Source organism: Catharus ustulatus, chromosome 16 (genome assembly GCF_009819885.2).
Source record: "Catharus ustulatus isolate bCatUst1 chromosome 16, bCatUst1.pri.v2, whole genome shotgun sequence".
NCBI classification, from domain to species: Eukaryota; Metazoa; Chordata; class Aves; order Passeriformes; family Turdidae; genus Catharus; species Catharus ustulatus.
In genome coordinates, this window is record NC_046236.1 from 12,500,321 (window position 1) to 12,522,129 (window position 21,809).

The 21,809-nt window shown below is 41.2% G+C and overlaps 1 protein-coding gene across 2 annotated transcripts in view; it reads right to left on the reverse strand.

Moving 5' to 3' along the window:
* CARD11 (caspase recruitment domain family member 11) overlaps positions 1 to 11,287 on the reverse strand; it is a 46,347-nt gene extending 35,060 nt beyond the window's left edge. For both annotated transcript variants that reach the window (XM_033074520.1, XM_033074519.1), the window contains exons 1-2: positions 11,205 to 11,287; positions 8,651 to 8,773 (exon numbers count right to left, since the gene is read on the reverse strand). In XM_033074520.1, coding sequence (XP_032930411.1) covers positions 8,651 to 8,663 — 13 coding nt within the window. In that variant the 5' untranslated portion in view covers positions 8,664 to 8,773; positions 11,205 to 11,287. The remainder of the gene's footprint in view (positions 1 to 8,650; positions 8,774 to 11,204) is intronic.
* Between the last annotated feature and the right edge of the window lie 10,522 nt (positions 11,288 to 21,809).

Sequence of the window (21,809 nt, forward strand, 5' to 3'; positions counted from 1 at the left end):
CATGGAAGACAAGACTGAGGAATTAGGCACAGGGATGGAACATCAAGCGTAAGACAAAGCAACTGTTATGCAGGAGCCAGTTTAACTCCTGCTTTTCTCCACTCATGTTTTCAGATTTTTTAAGAATGATGGGCAGTTTTCACAGGTTTCCTTCTCTGGGAGCAAGGCCCTTCTATCCTCTCCATGGCTGTAATTACTCCATCATGATACCCTATCATGCAAAATAAAAAATAACAACAGATAAGGTTCACTCTGGATTAGAAAAAGAAGCAAGGCAGAGCAAGTTGGATCTGAGCTCAAGATCCTGTTTTGTCATAAGCTACTCAGGTCAGCAAGTGTTTCAAATCCTGTAAAAGCAATAGACTCATCAAATGAGAAAAGAACTCTCATTATTCTCCAGGGTACTGCAAACATCAGAAAGATTAAAGGAATTTTTTTAAGCTAAGCATATGGAGAATTTAAAAGGTCTCTTCAAATAGGAATGTGTCCAGAATTTTCACTATTAGCAATTTTAGAAGCTGTGTCCCAGGCTGACATCAGCACTGAGGTTGGCATTACTGGGTGGAATTCTGTCAGCTGCCACCTTCTCCCTGAGCTCTAGAGAGGCCAGGAGCTCTTGTTCTGGTTTCACCCTCCCCAGTGGGCAGGAGAGGGTTCCACAAGTGCCTTTCCCTGCACAGCAGCACAGCCACCTGAGCTGGAGGCAGGGACAGGAGCTCTCCTGTCCCCTCTCACTGTCTCAGTGAACACAGATCATCACAGCAGAGGGGACTCGGTGCAAGTGCTGTGGGACAGCTCTGCAAGGGCTGGGGAACTGCAGCAACCACAAAGCTGTGGGTGCTTTCTCCCCACACTCACACTGAAATAGTTCACAGCAATCAGTGTGGGAGGAAGTGTTTACAGGACCTTTCCTGAGAGTTGCTAATCATTAATAACTCCTGGATTGCCAGAAGAGCTTTAGCAGTAACTGTGAGTGGGCAAACCCCCTTGGGTGCTCTCAATGACAGCACTGTCTGTGGTCAGAAGCAGTTCATTAGTGGTGGTCCTGGTTATTTATATAAGTCAGGACATATCACTGCTGCACAATCCTGCAATGGCAAAGAGCCACACCCAGACATGTTGTCACCAAGACTGACTGGGGTAACACTGCCTGTTTTATCAGCAGGGTGGTGCTGAGCTGAATGGTGGAGTTGAGGTGAACTGAGCAAGGACCAACAGCATCCTTCAAACAACTGCTGCACAGTCCCTGGTACTGGCACTGGTGATGGAAGTCTCTCTAAATGAGTCTTACTCCAGCTCAAATTCCTGAAATAACTCTCTTTCTTTCTGGTATTTATGATGCCATTTATTCCAGCAAGGAAAAAAGAGGGAATTAAACTTTCTCACTCCACAGTTTGAGGGTCTGAAATGGATAATTCTGGTAAGGCATATTTTTAAAGAACAAGGCAAGTTTAAAGCAATGGCCATATGCTCTTTTTGGATTCTTATGTGCAAACTTTCAGCACTTATCCAAAAATGTTGCTGTTCCTTTTCAGGACAGAATGGTCCAGCTGGTGGCTCAGAATCCACATGCAACCACCCACTGGTTTTTCTCTGGAAGAAATAAGGATTGCTGGTTTGGGCAGCAGAAGCTGTTCAGCTTCTCTTGGGCTTGTGTAAGGCCAAATTCAAGGTAGAGCAAATTTCTGGTCTGGGGTTAGAGAGTTCACTGCTCCCACGTGAAGGGAGAGGAGAGGTGGGCAGGAACCACATCCAGACACAGACAACACCATACAGAACACCAGGATGTGGCATTGCCCACCCCACGGAAGCTGATGCTCTGAGCTGAAACCCAGCACAGCAACCCGAACAGCCTGCATTACTGCAGCCAGCTCTATGTCTGAAACATTCTCCACAAGAGAAAAGAACTGCTAAATATCCCAAATAAAAATCTGACTTTGTTTAGACAGTTTAGAGATTGCTAAAACACAATGGCCCGTCTCTGTTTTTCATTTGCTGTGCTTTGTGCATTGCTCTACCTCCCTCTGTCACAAACTGGAGGTGAGGGATGCTTTCAGCTCTAAAGTCTGCTGGACAGAGAGGAATTTGCCAGGATTTCCATGCATGGGCTGGGAATGAGAATCAGAGAGGAGGAGGAAAGGAGATAAGACAGGTGAGGGGAGTCAGACAAACTGAAGGGAGGGAGGACTTGGGATGTTCTGTGAGGACCCAAGGAGCAGTAACAAACCACCCTCTGCCTTTTCTCACATCCTTTCCTCACAATATTTGAATCTTCAAATAATTTCTACTGTTCAGTCCCTTTGTGCAGAGACTCTACTTGAAGTGCTGATGGCACTGGCTATCTAACAGTAAAAATTTCGAAATGCAAAGATTTCTAATCCTGCTCGAGTAGCTTTGGCTTTCTGCACTATTACCATGTTGCAATGATGCAGTTGCAATGAGTTTACATTTGTCTGCATTGCAGCACATACTACAAGGAGCTTGTCACTGAATCCACAGCCTTCAAAGAGGCATTCAAATTCTGATCACTTCTGCCTCAGACCAAGCATTTTCCAGTTGTTCCTTGCAGGTGGAATATTTTTCCTGATATTGTATTCTCACATAGCATCTAAGGCCAATGTGGAGCCAGCCCTGCTCTCCCAGGTGTGCAGCCTTGCTGGGCAGTGATTCAGTGAAGGTGCTGCTGTCAATAGTGTTTAATCCAGCAAAACTGCCTGGATGCTGCTCTCAGTATGGATATGGATGAGTCACAAAAACACCATTCTGCAGTGTAACACTCCATATGAAAATACTCAAGTATCACTTTTCCTTCAGGCCACAGACTTGCGGATTAAAAAACCCAACAGATTCAGCCCTTCCAGCCTTTCGGGAAATGTGAAACTCCTTCAATTTTTTGAACAACTCAAGCAAAAGGAAAACACATTCTTTTCAATCCTAACACAAAAGTTTAAACATTTTTTTGTTTCATAATGCATTTATATCTTTCATGGCATAAATTGTAAAAAAAAAGAGAGAATAAAAGACAGAAAGAAATTAACCTTGTAAAATAAAATATGTTAGTCTTGCATCTTTCTTGGGTCTTTCTGAAAAAATATATAACTGTAAATACATGAGTATCTTACTGGAAGGATGAAGCACACATAAAAGATTCTCAAACAATTAAATCTTGAGGCTTATTCTGACTTGTTTTGGAAGAAATTGTGAAGGAAGACTAGCAGTGCAGGAGCAGGGAAGAATCTTACCCTAAGCTTGTATTTTTTTCCTCAGGAAAAAATAAGCTTAGCAATAGTAAAGAACGTGGGAAAAATTGATGGAATTTTCTATTTTCAGGCACTGCAAATCATTAGTGAAAAGAGTTTGATGATCTCACTAACTACCTCATAATAAACTACAAAAACCATATGGAATGTAAACTACCTTCACATGGTGCTCAGAGATGTGATTTAGTGCTGGACTTGGCAGTGCTGGGTTAACAGTTGGACTCAATGACCTTAAAGGTCTTTTCCAACCTAAATAATTCTGTGATTCAGAAAAAGCCAAGCAATGAGATGCAGGAAGCAGATGCTGGATAGACACTGTGACTTGTTATTGTGAAAACTGGGATGCACCAGTAGACTTTGGAGAGGATCCACAGAAAACTGCAACCAGGCAGGAAAGGCTCTTTTAAACACACACTGCATGCAAAGGACCAGTTTGGTCAGTGAGTAGCATAAGTCACTGGTATTTTAACTGAGTTGTTAAAAGCCAAAAGCCTTCAAATGATCTTCCAAATGTGATAATTTTTCAGTTCATGATCAAAGAGAAAAGTTTCAATCATAATTTTCACTGTAGTTTGGAAACGTACTTGGTGTAAAAAGACTTGAAACAACTTTTGGGTGTTTTCCCAGTTTCATCAGGATTCAGAATCTCCAGAGGGAAATATTTGATAGCTGTCTTTATAACTATTTCAAATCTTGGAGGAACTTATTTTTGTGCTCAGATATATTAAATGTAGGTAACAACCTATTAAGTACACTCAGGCTAATTTCAAGTATGGGCAGAGCCAGATTGGAGATATTTCTACACATTTAGAGCTATAAAAATGAAGTAGAAACAATTCTTCAGCTGCTAATGACAACCATATATGTACTGCTACCATACAGCTCTTCTGCATGCAGATGGAAAAAAACCCTTTATCCGAATTTAAACAGAAACCTTATGCTACATTTGGTCCTCAGCATCTCAATTATAACATGAGGAAAATTTTCCAGCAAACACCCAGTGCTCAGAGGGCCAGTGGAAATCCTTTCCTTGGCTACACTGAAGCTGATTCCTTCCCTGAACTCCAAAACCCAGAGCTGTTACCTGTGTGTAAGGCCAGGCTGGCCTCAGGGACCAGAACAAACACATCCCTTAATACAACCAAGTTACTTCACACAGAGAAATTCACTGAGGCAACAATTACTACAAATAATATCACACACACAGCTGTATATATATTTATCCTTTTGACAAAACCAGAATGTTACAGCATTTCATTTGACATTTCTTACAGATTTCCAGTGAGATTTGACAAATTTCTCTCTCCTTTTGAGCTGCTAAACAGATTCACTGAAGTAGACAGCATTAGGAAGTAATGCCCCATCCAGCCCTGAAGATAAAATAGGTTTTGCAGGGCTAACATAACAGGAATATTCTCCTCACCACATATTCAGCACTGGGAACAGACAGTGAACAACATGTTGCCAGTTTTGGGTGCTATTAGTAATGTGTGTTTGCTTCTTGAATACGAAAGTAAAATGTTCTTACCCGCTGGTAAATGTTACATGTAGATCACTAAGCTTGTGAGTTCATGATAATCACAAACTATTGCCCTTCCTAGAGCCCAAAAATTTGGCAGAAGGTTATGAAGGGAGGTGTTTGAAATCCAAGTTCAGAGGAGACTGTGCTTAAGTCAGTGTGCAAACCTCAGCCAAGGGAATCCACTGCCCAGAGCTGGGACACTCCTTGAGAGGGAATCTGGCAGAGCTGCTGTTTTGTCTAACTGCACTTTAAACAGCCTGGCACTGCATTCTCCTCTTGCCTGAGAGGAGCAAAAGTGAGAGGGTGATATAGGGAGAGAATACAGACTAAAGCAGCAGAGACAACGAAGCTTTTATCACTCATTGGATGTGTGCCACAGACACCAATTATATACATTTGACAGCAACCATTATAATTCCAGAGTCCTTGAACAAATCACAAGCAGAAAGGTTACCTTCCTGAAAATGTTCATTGCCATTAAATAAGTGACCCAAACTAGAGGGTGAAGGCAGCACTTAAGAGAAAATCTGGAGGAAGAGAAGAGATGGAGAATCTTATTACATGTAAACCTGTAAAACCCCATAATTTGCTCTGAAAAAGAAATTGCAGATTCACTGCGGATGCTGGATTCACAGCAAAGCAGACAGTGTTCTGCAAATGCAAATCTTACAGACAGCAGTGGCAAAACAGATAAGAGACAAAGAATTTTTCTCTCATATCGGTGGCGAAACTTGACCAAACTTGGTGGGGTTTATGGTTTTACCCTTCAGTTTGAAAATCCCAAGGCATACTTCCATATTTCTTTTTAAGTTTAGATTGCTATGGAGGCTGCTGCCAAAGAAAGCTGCCACAGGTCAAACTCCACCATCAGTTACACAACTTAATGACCATATCTAAGTGAAAGATTCGTATTTCATGAAAGATGTATTTCAATATCAAAGAGAGACTTGAGCCATCTGCTGACAAGTGGGTAGCTAAGGATCTCTATAAATTTCATCCTCTGTGAGAATCATCCCATATATCTATCTGAGGAAAACTTTCACCAAGCAAATGTATAGAAACCAAGGTCATTTGGTATAGGGCATTGTGGTATCTTCAGCATATCCCAGTTATTTGGGATTCATCCTTACAGAAAAGGTCTGAATTGTCTGTAATTGTAACAGATACATGTAGTCAGACAATTCTTCCTTTTCCCCACACTGAAAGTCTATTAAGAAAGTTTAGTATTAAAGTTTATTTAACTCTTAATTAGAGTTAAATCTAATTGGAAGTAACTATTTGCATAAGAACAGGGAGTCAAACACATGATTGTGAATTTCTGTTCTGGGGTTGGCTCTCCTGATCCAGCAATTTGCTGAGGAGGATAGAAAGTTTCCAGGCTCCTTCCTGCTGAAATTCCTCCTCTGCCAGACACATGATTCAAGAAACTGGACACAGACAGACACAAAAATGGAATTTCTGTCTCCAGGTCCCCTTGCAAATGTCTCAACACACCTTTGACAATGTCCATTTTTAACTCAACACAAGAGAACTATGTGATGCAAAAGAAAAAGGAGAGAAGGAGAGAGAGAAGAGACATTGTCTCAGCCAATTTATTTATGGGAGCCTTTACAAAAGGAACCAGTAATAGGGGCAAAAAATACCGATAAAACAAGGCACAAAATCCAAAAGTTTTGTAGAATGACTCAAAGGAATAAAAATGCTGTTCCCATCACAAGATGAGTTGCAACAGAGTTAGAAACAGTCATATTAGACCTGAATGTATAAAATGAGCGTCTCTTATTTTACTGTTCTAGGCTTGCAGACTTTTTGCAAGGTCCAACAGGCAAAGATATTTTAATGTACCTGTTTCTGTATTCAGAAGAGAATGCTCACAGCTCAAAGGCCACAGTTTTCTAGCTCTGAATCAGAAAGGATATCTTATAATTGCAAACATAAAAATTTAAGCTCCTTTCACTCATAAGGAGATGGACAATTTGAGAGAACCAGACAGATTGCTATGAGAATTCTCCCACATAATAATTCTCTTATTAATTCAGCTGAGTTTAATAAGTGAACCTTATTCAGTTCCCAAAAGACCACACCAGAACATCCAGAGAAATAAATCTTCAGTCTCAATAGTCCTGCTTAGGAAGGTGAGGCTAAAAAGCTTCATCAAAGAAATGCACTTATTTGTAACATCTGATTCAAAGCATACAAATTTAAGCAAGGAATAATACCAGATATTGTCCTTGGATGCAGTTTTTAGCCATGTCTGATCTTGGTGACTCACCAATATGTGTGGTATAAAAGACATGAGCTGTTTCCAGATCTTAGCAGCAAAGTAACTGCCCCTACAGAATTGGAGTTGAGAACTTTTACCTCTGGGGCTTGAAATCCCATAGGAGTCAAAAGGATAAAAAAAGATACCAGTGTCAGATCAGAAATTCCATTGTGGGGCAGAAATTCCAGAAGTGTATCAAGTTTAGTAAAAAGATTTATTAACACCTAGAACTATTTTTTACAGTTTTCCAAAGGCATTTTGCATTGTGCTCGCCCATTTTCTCATCCACCCCCAGTCCCACCACTAAGCTCTTTCTCTGCTCAGGGTGCATATTCTGCAGAGGAAAGAGGAGCTGAGAGACTGCAATACTTCCTCTGGTTCCCCTGCAGGCTGGCAGCAGGGATCATAAGGCAGCAGTGCAAGCCCAGCTGAATCAGCAGTTCCTCCCGGTTTGAATGCAATATAAAGATAAAAACAGATAGAGAAACCTGGTGGAGAGCTGTGGTAAGGAGGTAGGAAGGAGTGGGATGGCAGAAAGAGAAGGGATAGAATACACAAAGTCAGGGCAGGCTCTGTTTGAGAGTGGAGAGGAAGACAAAGGGGGTTACAGGTGTTAGAAAAAGCTGTTTGTGAGACAGAAAGAAACAGAGACAGGACGACAGTGGTTATTTGTTGTGAATGACTAAATATGAGTCTGGGCACTGGACTGTGCAAGTGTGAAAGTCTCCTATTTTGGGATGCATCCCCAAAATTGTAAATATGCAAATCCTGCATATGTCCATGGAAGGGAATGACAGGAAAGAGATGTGTGTGCAAGGACAGCCCAGTGGAGAGGCAACAGCTCTCACAGAAGGATCTTGCCAGAGCAGCAAACACAGGAGAGAGGGGATGGAGCAGGAAGTAGGAGTGCATGTGTGAAGCTGGAGGAACAGTGGGAAAGGGGAACACAAGAGCAAGAAGGAACTGGCAGAGGGGAAGGAGGGAGAGACTGAGAAGTTGAGGGAGGATGTACAGTCTATTGCACCGGCACGAACGAAGGCAGAGGCAAAGGAAAGGAAAGAAGAAGGGAAATATTTGTCACACAGAAAACACTCTTGATGGTATAAAAAGGCATAAAGAGATGGTGGAAAAGATAATAAGAAATAGAGAGGGTTGAGAATAGAAAAAAAGGAAGTGAGAAGAACAAATAAAAAGAGGAAGAAAACAAAATAAGAAGAATTTTAGTAGTTAACAGAAAGCATAAATCTCAGTGAGGAGATTTAAAGAAAGGGCTAGAGCACAACACACTATGGGCAGAACAAGAAATTCTCTGGAGAATTCCCTGTCCTTCATCTCCCCTCTCTAGACCTCCATATCAACTCTTTCCCAGTGCAAACTTGCACCTCCAGCTACAGCCTCTTTGCCTCTCTGAACCCTGAGCTCCAAGGACCAGCACAACCAAGCACCAGCCCTGCTGAGGGCAAAGAAAGCGCGGATGGAACCATTCTCAAAGCAACTTTTGAATACCAACGCACAAAGTGTGAAAGTGGAACTTTCAGTGATCAGAGCCAAGTGCTGTGGTAGGCAGCAGGGAGGTGGAGCTGCTCTGCCAGCTGCTCTCCTTACCTTGGGTGCTCATGAGTGACCGCTGGCTCGCTGCAGCTGCTGCACGCTGCGCTCCCTACGTCGCCTCCATGCAGTTGGCAGTGTCTCTCCAGGAGTCTTGGAGAGGTTATTTGTGCTCTGCAGCTATTGAAGAAGTAAAGGAAAGACAAGGAGTAAAACACCCCCTGGCCCCCAAACCACAAAAGTTTCGGGAGAATCACAAATGAAAGAGGCGCTGGTGGCAGAACGAGCAAAGAGCCACACAGAAAGTAAAAAAAAGTGTGTCAGAAACTGGGAGGGGCGGAGAAGGAAAATGCAAAGATCTGACAGGAAACCAGACTATAAATCTGCTTCGGGTTGAAAAAAACACATTTCTGCTCCCCAGCGATAGGGCCTGTTTGCAAATGACTCTGCAGGCAGGTGACAGCAGAGCCCTGTCGCACCAGGCAAGCAAATCAGGAGGCACCAGTGCCCCTTCCCCAGGAAGAGCAGAGGGCAATGCCCAGCTCAGGCACAACAAGCAGCCTGTTCCACTGCTTCACACACAGCTCCACACACTTCCAGGGATGTTTTCCTCAGGCACAAGGGGATGTGTTTAATGCCAGCCTGGCTGGGGCTGTGCCTCTTCCAGCAGCCCTGGTAGAAAGCAGGTGGGAGAGAAAATAGAATGAACTGAAGAAAGCAGTTTCAAGAACAACAGTTCCAGGCAGAAGGAGTTCTGGGTTTTCCCAAGGTTTCAAAGGTTTTTCATGAAAGCATCTATTTTATTAATAACTTCTTTTGCTAAAAGTGTAGTCAACAAGGTTTGCTTTATGCATCAGATTATTTTACAGTTGAAGGATATTTTATACAATATGTTTTCCAAAGGCAGTCTTTGCTGACACAAAGAAGCTGCAGTATCTTGTATTGCTTCAAAGCTGGATTCCAGGCTTAGGGCCAACAGGTAAACCCAGCCTTGGTGGGTCTCACAGAGGACATTTACCTCTAGGCTGCAACCAGGAGATTTCCTGGAGCCAAACCCACCAGAGCAAAGTCACTCAGTGCCTGCCCTTGCTGTTCTCTGCAGGACCAGGAGCCACCATCACTTCTAGAAACGTCCTTCAGTGCTGCTGCCACCCTGCTGAGGGATCCTGAGCCTGAACCCTTGTGTGCTGTGCTGGTTCTGGCACAAGGCACAGCTACAGCTCTGCTCCAAATCACTCCTGAGGTTTTACCTTTACACTGGGCAGGTGTGCACAGGTAAAACTTTACTGGAGTCACATCCTGGATGTGTGAGGGACAGATAGAAGAGCCCTTAAAGAAAGGATGAGAGTAATCAGGATGCCAGGGTGCAAGGGTGATCACCAGTGCAGCTACATGGGCAAACACATCAAATTCCAGGAACAATAACGGGGAATTTGAGCAGAGTCACCCATGCGTTTTGTTGTCTGGAATGATTTTTGAAAGGTTCAGTTTTTCTTTGAGAGTGACTAGAAAAACAACAACTATGCATATATGGGCATGGGCATGTGTTTATTTCCTGAGAGAAAATAACAGAAATAAAATCAGAAACACTAAGTGACCTATGGTAGATAATTTAGGAATGTGTGTGGGGGGGAAGCATGATGACAGTAGTGGAGAGAGAGAATAAGAAAGGAAAAAGTATTCAGTAGAGAATAAAGAAAAACACAACAAATGGAAAGTAAGTACAAAAGAACAGTGGAAAAACTATCAAAGGATAGAGCAGCGTCAAAGAGCAGAATAGAGGAAGTGAGGTGATACAGTGAAAAGAAGAAATGTTAACAAAATAAAGAAAACACATGGCTCAAAGTCTTGCTACAATAACACATAAACTATTCTCGCCAAACTGGAAATTTGAAGCCTGCAGAATATATTCCAGGCAGCAAAACATGGTGGGCAGTTTTGTTCCAATTCTCTCTTTTTTCTTCTCTAATTTCACATGTTTGCAACTGTACCTGGACTGGGGAAGGTCTAAGTTTATGCATTAGGATTATTCTGAAAGGGATTCTGGAAGCCATTCCAGTTCTCTATATCAAGTGCTCAAAGACTGAGGAAGGCAGGAATTCCTGCTAAGCAAGAGCAGAACTTGCTACGTCCCTACCAATTTTTTTCCAGTGAGGACTATACCATGATATGTTACTTGTACTCTTGTGCAACTTTACCAGAATTCACTGCTGGACAAACTTGGAGCTGAATGTGACAAGGTACAGGAAAACCTCCTGCTTTGAGCAGCCAAAAATTTCTCCATGCAACAACTGCACAGGTGAGCTTCTGCAGTTTCTGACTGGGTCAGTGAAACTCTGGGGGAAAACTGTGAAACAGAGCTGTAAGAATCATGGCCTACAATTCTTCCATCAAAACCAATAGTCACTTTTCACTTGAGCTTTCTGCTGCTTTCACAGAGGAAGCTGATTTGTGCATGCAACAGAGGAACCATTTTAAGCACAACCAGAGAAACTAACTCTGCTGGCAGGAGGCTTCGTGGCTTCACTTCAATTTTAAAAATCACAGATCTTCCACACATGGTTCCTAACCTGAAAGGAAAAACATGCTAAAAATTCAAATCAAAACTCACCAAGTCTCATTACAGCTTTCTCCTTCTGTCCTTGATTTCTTCAGCAAACAGGGTATCAGCCAGCACACTCTGAAAGTGCCAAGCAAGGGGTTAGGTATCATTTGTTCCTGTTCCTGCTTTTGCTTTGTTTAATGCTGTAAACTACAAACAGATCAAAAAATATAGCAACTGTTTTAAAAATGATGCCACATTTCCCTGGGTTTAAAGTGACACCATAGAGATGAAGCAATTATCCAGCAAAGCCTGAGCAGCTTTAAGGAATTTTTCATAGAAATCAAAGAACCTAAAATTCTCATAGTCATAAAGGGTTTACTGGCAAACTGAGATTAGCTGAGCAGGATACAGTCATCAATCACAAAGCCACATGTAACTGAGTATCAACTCTCCTTTAAAAGAATTTACAGTCTTAATCCCAGTTTTCAGGTGTAAAAAATTCTCTCAAGATATAAAAAAAAGTGTTATGGTGAGGCTGCAGTTCCTAGAGGCTGGCAGACTGAAGTTATATGTTTCACACAATATAAGTGTAGAAAATAATTATGTTCTATTAGGCAACCAGAAAACATGAAAAACTTTAGATGCATCACCTAAAATACAGCAAAAAACTGCAGTTTGAACCAGAGGCTTTCCTGGCCCAAATGCAGGGTCTAGAAGCCTGACTGGTAGAGTTCTAAGCAAGAAATATTCCTTTTTTCTTTTTTTTTGGGTCAGAAAATGGAATTGCCTGTCTCTGTCCTCTGTTTCTTTTTCTATAATAAGGATAATTTTTTAAAAATCCACTGGAACTTTCAGTTTAACAAGCTGTCCAGTTAAGGAGTAACAATAAACAATACTTTTTTTTGCTATTGGTGCTGGTTATGGCTTCTCAGATTTCCTTCATTAAACAATAAATTGCACCTCTACTTTCAAATGGACTCCTCTCACCTGAGTCCCCTGGAAGGACACCTGGTGTGTTTGCTGTCTCCTTTCCCAGAGACTTCAGAAAAAAAGGGATATATTTAGTTCCTTCCAATTGGTCTGATTCTGCAGGATCTGAGCCCTGCTGGTACAACCTGGATGAGTTTGCATTTAAATCCTTTGGTGGTGCTGTACTATCCCCTCCTCCAGGCTTTTACTTTAAGGTCCTTGCATAAAAAGCCAGTAAAATTTCAAAGTCATTCTATTAGGTGATCAACCAGTGGAGAAGATTTGGAATCCTAGATATTCCTCCCATTTTTACTGGTCTCCTACACGTTTCTCCCATGGGTGAATTTCATACCAGAACATCATTATTGGAGTCCACAGGGAAAATTTCTCTTTCTCCTTCTGCCTGTCCCACAGGAATCACATATCATTCCTGTGGGAATAAACTTCCCTCGGTGTAAGCTTCTACTTGTACACCACAACTTCCTACAGAAGGTTTTTTAAAGAGGTGATTCATCACCTCTAAGTCAGAACTGAAGCTGCTGCAGAGCTTTAAATATCGGCAAACCGAAGAGTTAAAAAAAATCAGCATTTGGAAGTAAAGAAACACTAAGATGTCCAGCTCTTAATCTGCTGCTCCTTTTCTCCTTTTTCCTTCTTCTCCCAAGACAGCCATCCCAGCCCATGAGGAGACTGCCCTTGATTCCTTATCAGTGTAACAGTCCCGAAAATCCCTGGGTACCAGAAAGGCATTTCACAAACTACTGATTTGAGAACTAATATATTGCATTTCTCCTGCATGCCTGAGCACAGCAGCGCCGTATATATTGTTAACACAACCCTTCCAACTCCTTAGAGCAGAGAAACAGAAGTATTAAATATTTTCCCCATTTTACATATTTTATATTATCAGCCTTGCTCAACTATCCTTAGAGACTATCACTCTTACTTAAGGATGCTCACAATTTATCATTTTTCTCTGGAGATCTGACTTCCAGAACAGAAGTATTTCCCTATTCAATTCACCAGCCTGTGCATAAGCAGCTGTTAGTGTTCATCTGCCTCTTCTAGGCATTAATATCAAAAATGCCCCTTGATCTTAAAAAGTGACACACAGCGTGGTTTCTTTAACACCTTTGGGGGTAATGGTTTAAATCCAGCAGGGAAATGTTCTCATCTATAGGTTTATGATACACATTTAAACAGTGTTTCAATTGCCTCAACTATGAAATAAGATGACAGCCAAACATATATCAGAGGGGAACAGAGAGCATAAAATTCCCTCTTTCATTTGACAGTGGTGGGGCTTACGTGGCTTTGCACAAAATGTACAGTCTCTGTCAAGTCTGACAGTGTAATGGGATTTATCCCAGTCACCTGTTAGCACACTCACCCAGTGTGGAAAATTTGGGTCCAAATCCATTCTGGGGTCTGGGTTCACAATCCATGGCACAAAAGACCAGCCCTCCACTGAAGCAAAGAACCCAGAGCTGGGGTTTTGATAGGAAAAAAAAGGGAGTAGCTTTAAGCTGAAAGAGGGTAGATTTAGATGGGATATTGGGAAGGAATTCCTCTCTGTGAGAGTGGTGAGGCTCTAGCACAGAGAAGTTGTGGCTGCCTCATTACCCTGGAATTGTTCCAGACCACACTGGGCAGGGCTTGGAGCAGCCTGGGGTAGTGGGAGGTGTCCCTGCCCACGGCAGGAGGAGGAACAAGGTGAGCTTTAAGGTCCCCTCCAACCCAAAGCAGTCTTGATTCTACAGTTCTGAGCTTCTATGAAAATTCTGCCCCTTCTTGAAGCCAAAGGGAGGGAAGCTCCAGGCTCTGTGATGCTCTCTCCAGAAAAGTCAGAGTTAATTTAATTGTTATTCCAGCTCTTCTCTTTCCCTTACACTTACATGATTCATCAAAACTGAGCTTGAGCCATAGCTCAGGTGCTTTTGTTCTTCCATATGTTCTTAATTACATGTCCATAGGGCTTAAAATCCGAGGATCTTTAAACCTGCCAGACAAATGATTTAGTTTCACAGCAACCAATGAGTTATATATTCATATCTATCCTCAATGGATGATGGGACAAAGTATTGGAGAGGTAAAAAAAGAATATTTCCTCTCCCTTACAAGTGGTAAAAATAATTTTTTTACACAGTTCAATATTTTGGTCTATTAAAAAAATAAACAAACCACCACCACAACTAGAAAAAGTTAAGAGATCAGGGCAGGCACTTCTAAAACAATATTTTTCTTAAAATAAAGAGCGACAGGAAGAAATCCAATCAATATTATTGAAAAAAAAAACATTTATAGAATTCAGATAATTGTCACCAGAACAAATATTGGAAAAAAATTTAGTTCAACAACTTCTGTTAAAATTTTTTTCTAAATAAATTAATCAGTTTCAGATCTCACCTTTTGCTTAAAACAGAAAGTCATCTTTCCCCATTTATGTGATAATAGCACTGTCAATATCTGTTCTGAATATTAGACTGAAGGATTTAACATATCTGGAATCTGAAGGATAATCTATCAAACTTGAAATTTAGTAGATGCCAGGAGAGGTGAGTTACTTATTTTTGTTTGTTTGTTTTAATTTGGAAATGTTTCTTGTCTTCTTTATAGGTCAGCATTTATTCCACTTAAAAGTATGCATATTTTAATAGAGACAAATTGAAAACAACTGGAGTGTTTTAATGGCTCACATTCTTTAACATTTTATCTTTTAAAATCTATACAGATTCTTCAAAAGGTCAGGAGGAGGAACACTTGTGCTGAGAGCACGAAGATACCACACAGAAATAGCAAAGTTAGGGTTAATTAATAATATGAACAATGTAATTTCTAAACCAAGAGTTAAATATTAATCCACATAGTTTGAAGGGACATTTTCCATCGTTTAAATATCCAGGGAGTGCAACACAGACCTGGAAGTTAAGGATTTTTACCTTTCATTACAGGTCTTCTGCATCTGCCATGATTCACTGAATCCACCAGTGCTTCTCTCTCCTCCTCTGTAAAAACAACCACAGCACCTTTGAACTTAAAACTGTTACATAAATGTGTCAAAACCAGAGTATGAATCTCCACATGAGCACATCATCAGTACACCTTAGAAGAGCAAGAATTCCTGTATTGAGTCACACCAAAGATCCATCTGTGCCAGACCACAGCAGCTGCATGGTCCCAAAGCTGGAAGCTGAAGCCATCCTTACAGAAATGTGGCTCCCCTGCAGGAACAGGAGCTGCTTCACTACAGAGAACAGAGATAAGCTTATGAAACAGGAATTTGCCAACAGCAACTCGGGCTAAGTCAGTAATTTGATGGAGAAGTTCTCAGATCCCAGAGGTCAGCCTGAGATATTACCTTGTTATGCCTTATTTCTCCTTATTGTTTTCCTTAAATAGAACAAGCTTTAGCCAACATCACATTCAGAGTTATTCTGCCAAAGTAGCAATGATCATTTCTGAGAGCAGAGGATTCTGAGGCAGCCTAGGAACATGTAATGTTTTCCAAGCAAGGGAAAGAGGGCACAAGCAGCAGGTAGTGGAGAGTTCTTCACAGGTTTTAAACAACCTGTGAGACAGATCTGGCCCCTGTGACTGAGCTGACAGAAATCCTGATGTCCCACTTGATCAGTATGTGGGATTTCCCTATGACTTGTTACTTGTAAATTATTATTTCATCTTTGGGTATATTTGTTCTTCCAAGATCTCGTGTTCATTTTCTTTTTAACTGTGTAATTCCCAAGGGAAGGACTCTGAGCATTCCTGTAGAACAGTTCTTAGAATGCATATAAATAGTGGTCATATATCACATATATTTACATATGTGAGATTAAACATAGCCATAAAACTATATGACTGCTATTTATTGTTCCATAAATGAATAGCTGGGTTGGAATTTTTAATATGTCTCTTTGAAACAATAGTGTAGGTTTCTGGAAGCCATGCTTTTCACTGCATGACAACTCTGTGTTAGAATATTTAATACCTTTACATGGATAGAATTTTCACTTCATTCCAATGCCCACATTCCCACACTCATTACAGACCATGAAATTTGTAACAAACATTAATTCACTTATCATTCATGGAGTTACTTCTGATGCACCTGATGTAATAGAATGCAGATAACCTATCTCAAAATAAGTAATGGAAACGAAATTAATTCAAGCACACATAGGTCTAGGTTTTCATCTGTAGATCTAAATTGCCTCGATTTTAATAACTTCTTAAATTTATTACGTTAATAGATAATGATATCTAATAAAACTGAAGCCTGATTTTATGAGACATTGCACTAATTACCTGGTTTGATGTGTTAATCACTGATTCTTGTGTAAAACACACCAGACCACTGCTGAGTTTGCTGACCCCCATTCATTCACAGAAATATGCCTACACTGTATTTTGTATAAAGGAGAGAAAGGACAGAGAGACAGGCACAGTCCTTTCATATAAAACTGGAAAAAAAGGTCTAAAATTTACAGCACTGCATAGTGCTTTAGACTTATTTAAGAGTCTAAAAAGTTTTGGAGAGAACAAAGAAACCATATTGTCTATTTCTGAAAAGATATGAAATTATGCATTTATCCTCCTTTGGTTCACCAAAATATGAAAAACTGCTTATAAACTTGTAGGCTTAAAATTCCAGTGAGTGAAACCTGTAAATTTTAAGAAACCCCAGTGACTCCTAAATTGGACTTTCAGTGAGACAAAGAAGCAATAATCTTAAGAGTATTGACAGAAAGAGGGAACTACCATTTTATATCAGGATTTAGAGGATGATATATTCCCCTTGCAACTCCTGTATCCAATTCTTACCCTTACACCATGACACAAACTAAATTCTCTATTCTATCCTGGATCTATTGAGCTCTCTCTCTCCACCAATATAACTGAGGAATTTAACAGCTACTCACACTAATCCTGAACATTTATCCACAACAAAAGAATTCTTTCTCAAAATACACCACCAGCCAGCGTTTTGCTAATTACCTCCTGTTGTTGTTAAGACCTGGCCTGCCTTTCTCCTGAGGAGTAATGCCTGTCTTATGCCTCAGGTTGTTTTATTTCTCTGAGTATGAGAAATTAAAGCATGCACTGAGTGTATTTGCTCTCACTGTATTTAACCACTCATTAATAGGTGATTCAAGGTTTTTTAGCGTCATCCACTTAATGAACAGGACAGGACACTTCCTTCAGGAATGGTCAGCAATCCATTTCTGGCCCTGCAAGCTTCCCAGGGGAAAAGTCAAGTGTTTGAACAAGATGGTTTGGGTCTTAAAAGATTTAACACATCGACAGCCAGCTGTCATGAAGGCTGGGAGCTGCTTGGAAAACCATCAGTCTTCCACTGATACAGCAGGGAATGGGTTTCCTATAAACACTCTCTGAAATCTTGGTCTTGTTCTGTTCTTACAGAACCTAAGTGGTCACTGCTAGATGCTCACAAAATGTCAGAGAAGTTGAAACAGGGAATCTGATTTTTGTCCCATTAAATTTATTTTTTAATACAGAAGGTCTAGGTAATGTTTCACATTTTGACACAACCTGTGTCTGGAAATACAACCAAAGTAACTGAGCAATGATGTAATTAGGCAAACAGGGTTTGGAGATGAGAGAGGGGCAGTGAAGATGGGCACATAACTTTCAGAAGACTTAACTCTTGCAAAGACAAAAGTACAAAAGCTGTTAGCAGCCCACAGGTGAAGATCTGCTGGCCAAAAGCTGCAGCTCTCCATAGTTCTGCATGGACAAAGAAGCAAAAAAAAAAAAATCCAAATGGAAATGGAACAGTAATGAAATTGTCTTAAAAGTGATTTCATATAGAACACTGTTCTGGTCCAAAAACTATATATCAGTCACTGGCCTAAGATCCTCCTAGGAAATACTCTGATGGTTTCAGAGAGTAGAATAGAGATGACAGCAAGGAAGAATAGAAGGCTTGAAATTTGAAGGGAATAAAAAAGCTTGAATCTGAAGGGAATAAAAAAAAATCATACATGAATATTGCCCTTGAGATGATGAAAATGAAAGGATGGAAGGGAAAACCAGACCTTGGACATGGAGTGCTGGTGGAAGAGGCTGCTGAGCAGGTGTGGAAGGATCAGTAATGCTGAAAGCACAGATATACACAAAGGGGACCTTTTGTCCTCATTTCTTTAAACAGAGCAGGAATTAGTTTACTTTTCTAAAGACTGTGGTAGTGTTCTGCTTTCAACAACAGCTACAAACCAGACATTTGCTATCAATAGCACTGTACACTGCTGTGCACCTTCATCTTGGGTTCTCAGCAGTCACTACCCCTCCCAAAGAAAGCAGCTCAATAATATTGTCCTACACATGCAGAAAAAAACAGGACTTGAAATTTTCCAGCACAGCCACAAACACTCTCACCAGAGGCAAACAAGAAGTGGCCTTACAAGACTTAGCACAACTTGATCCTTATTATGTTAAAATAGAGGTCTAACTCTTTTCCATATGGAAAAACTAATGTGGATGCCTGAGGTATAAGAAACAAAACAAGTATGATAGTGAGCACCAAAAACTCTAATACAGATGAATTAACAAACAAGAAGAAGTGAGGAGAAAGATTAAGATGATGATACAATGCTTTCAGCAGAGGCTTTCACTTTGCTGAGTCTAGTCTAAACTGACAGGCCTGGCTGGGAGCAAAAGCTCAAGTGTTCAGAGGAGTGGAGCAGGAGAGCTCACTTTTATATTTTGCTGACTTGAAAAGTGTCACTTTTCATTTCGGTTTTATAGTTGCTGGAGACCATTACAGCTCAGCCTGGATTGGCTTTCCCTGCCCTGGAGAAAGTCACTGCCATGTGAGGAGGCAGTAATGGTGTGGTTTATTGGCTCATTACATGGTGCCCCCACAAAAGCACTGCAGGCTCATCTGCAGCGCTTCAGCTTCACATCACTGGGGTGAAGCAGTGTACCAGGCACGGCTGTGTTTGTTTGTGTAACTCTCAGCAGCTTTACAACAGGGGAGCAGGAACACAATGTCTGCTCTGGCAAGCCCAGAGGAAAGCAAGATCATGACAGGAGACCTTCTAGGAGCTCAGTGTCCTTGAAGAGAAGAGGGCTGGTAGGGAGAACTATCAGGAGATGTAGTGGAATGTGCACGTGGTGTAGACATTGGGCACATCTTGTTTCTAGAATAAGACATATTACATCCTTTTCAGCTGAATTCAGAATGTCTCCACATGCTGTGAGGGGGTGAAGGTGATGCAGTAAAGACAGATTCTTTCTGGCACGACCCTGAGAGCAGAGAAAGAGGCTCTACAAAGCCCAACTGCTTCCTTCTGGTTACAGAATTTAGATTAACCCACTGTGAGGCTTCTGAAGGAGGAGACAGTTAGGGATATGGTAGTGCTGCTCTTTTTCCTATTGAATACTCAACACTCCTGTGGATGGAAAAGAAGAGGAAGAGGAGGCAGCCCCCAGCTGTGCTGCTGGAATGGTCAGAAGCAAAGAGTAACTCATTCTGTCATGGAGCAAAAGAGAGTAAGAGAAAATCAGAATACTCATTGTCTGTAGGTTCAGTGACTGGATGGTACCAGGATTGTAAAGTCAGAGACTGTAGGATCAATGCACAAACACAACCTGCTGCTCTGCAGCTCCCTGTAATTGAGGCAGCTAGCAATTGTCCTTGGAAATAGTGCACTGTTATAATTAAGAAGAAGACTAAGGCAAAGTTAGTGTTTTGGATCTCAGCTCTGCAAAGTCTCACGTAGGTTCTTCACACTGTGAACAGTCCTACTGAATATCAGTGCTTAAAATTAAGGCCATTAATATCTCTCTGCAGGATCAGAATCAAGGATTGTATTTTCAATCCTGTGTTAATCCTGGAAAGGGACTTCATGAGAAAGACGTTAGAATAGGGTAGACTGCAAGGCATATTCCATAAATTCTAAGATCCTGGAACCCAGACAAGCTGTGCTGTTCATTAACATTTCTGGTTTTCCCCAAACTCATCAGAGATTAATATGATTGCTGCAGCAAAGGACTATAAATACTATAGAAAAATAAAACATTTACATAGATATAAAGCCAGACTAAATTTGATTGCTTTTGCATAGCATCTCCACATTTGTATTGATACATTTGCTATCATAAAGTGGGAAAAAGAAGACACTAATTTCTCTGCATTATTTCCAGTGCCGAATCCATCAATAGTGGGAAACGTATGTCATAAACAGCTGTGAAACCCAGGCTTTCATCCCATCAAGGGTAAGACATTAGCCAGGTTATTATCAACACAATGACACACACAGAGCAAAGGAGAGGCTTTCAGGTGGAGCTTTTGCATGAAAGGTAAAAAGATTCTTTCCACAGTGAGTTTCTGTGGCTGTTTTCACCGCCTCAAGCAAATTGCATCTAACCCCCCTCCCCAACAGATATCTTCCATTACCTCCACACAGATGCAGAGAGGGTTATCTCATACATCAACTTTTTATTCAGGTAGCTAATGACTTCAACCAGCCTGAAAGTACTAAAAATAAAATGCAGAAAATTTGACTGGAATGGTTTCAGAGTTTACAAACTCACAGGAGGTGGAAGAGTCGGAAATAAAAGTGAACTTTAAGGTTCTGTACAAATTGAAAGATGGATTAAAATATACTTCAGCTCATTTCTTTTGTATCTACTGTAGATTAAATTATCACACTTGGTTCTTTTTGAAATTTTCTTCCTCCTCCCCAAGTGCCCAACTCTTTTCAGTGCTCCTGCATGAAAAGAGACAATTCCATTCCTTAGTTTCCATGCAAAATCATATGAAAGAGCTCTGTGGTTATTTAAGAAATCTTTGCCTCCAAACCCAGGTCCTCATTTGTCTGCCAGTGCCAACTTGAGAGAGCAGGCAATGATGTGAAAATGTGGAACCAGAGAATGTGCACACGCTGCAGTTTCAAACTTCTCCTTCCCGTATGTGCTCAGTCACTCGCAGCTTTGCTGTCCCTGTTTATCTTCCCCAGGAGCAGCAGTGCAGCTCCCTCGGCTGCCTTGGTGTTACTTGTGCCTGTGCCATCTGCAAGTGTGACACTGATTGATTCAGCCACGCACAGAGCTCCCAGGTTTGGCCAGGAGGACGAGCAGCAGCTTTGCTCTCCTAAGCACAACGCGCACAGTGCCAGCTCGGGGTGCTCGGCTGGGAGCTGCACCTGATGTGCCACTTCCACCTGACAGAGCCAGGACACCCCAAATGTCCAGATCAGAGCTGGTGGTTTCCACACCACAAGGAAACAGGAGCAATCAGCACCTTCCTGTCCCTCTCCTCCTGCAGTGCTCAGTCCCCAGCTGGTGTGAGAGCTGCACTGTGCTCTGCTACTTCAAAAACTTCATTACTTCTACAAAATATGTTGCAGAACATTTAACAATGCACTGTGAAGGATTATAAATAATTAAAACTAAACCATTCATGTCAGAAATAAATGAACAAAGCCCATTTTGCAATGCACCATCCCTGATTTATTTTTATTGCACTCATTTAGCTCATTTGTTAATTCTCAAAACCCAGCAGTCCGCACAGAGTGGGTCCCACACACAGCAGGGAATGCTACAGAGGTTGTGTCTTCTCTCATAAAGGACCAAATCATTGTGGGTCAATAAAAACCATACAAAATACAGAAAATTATCAACCAACTGCTCCTGGATTTCACACTCTGTGTTTTCCAAGTGTCTGCTGCTGTAAACATCTCT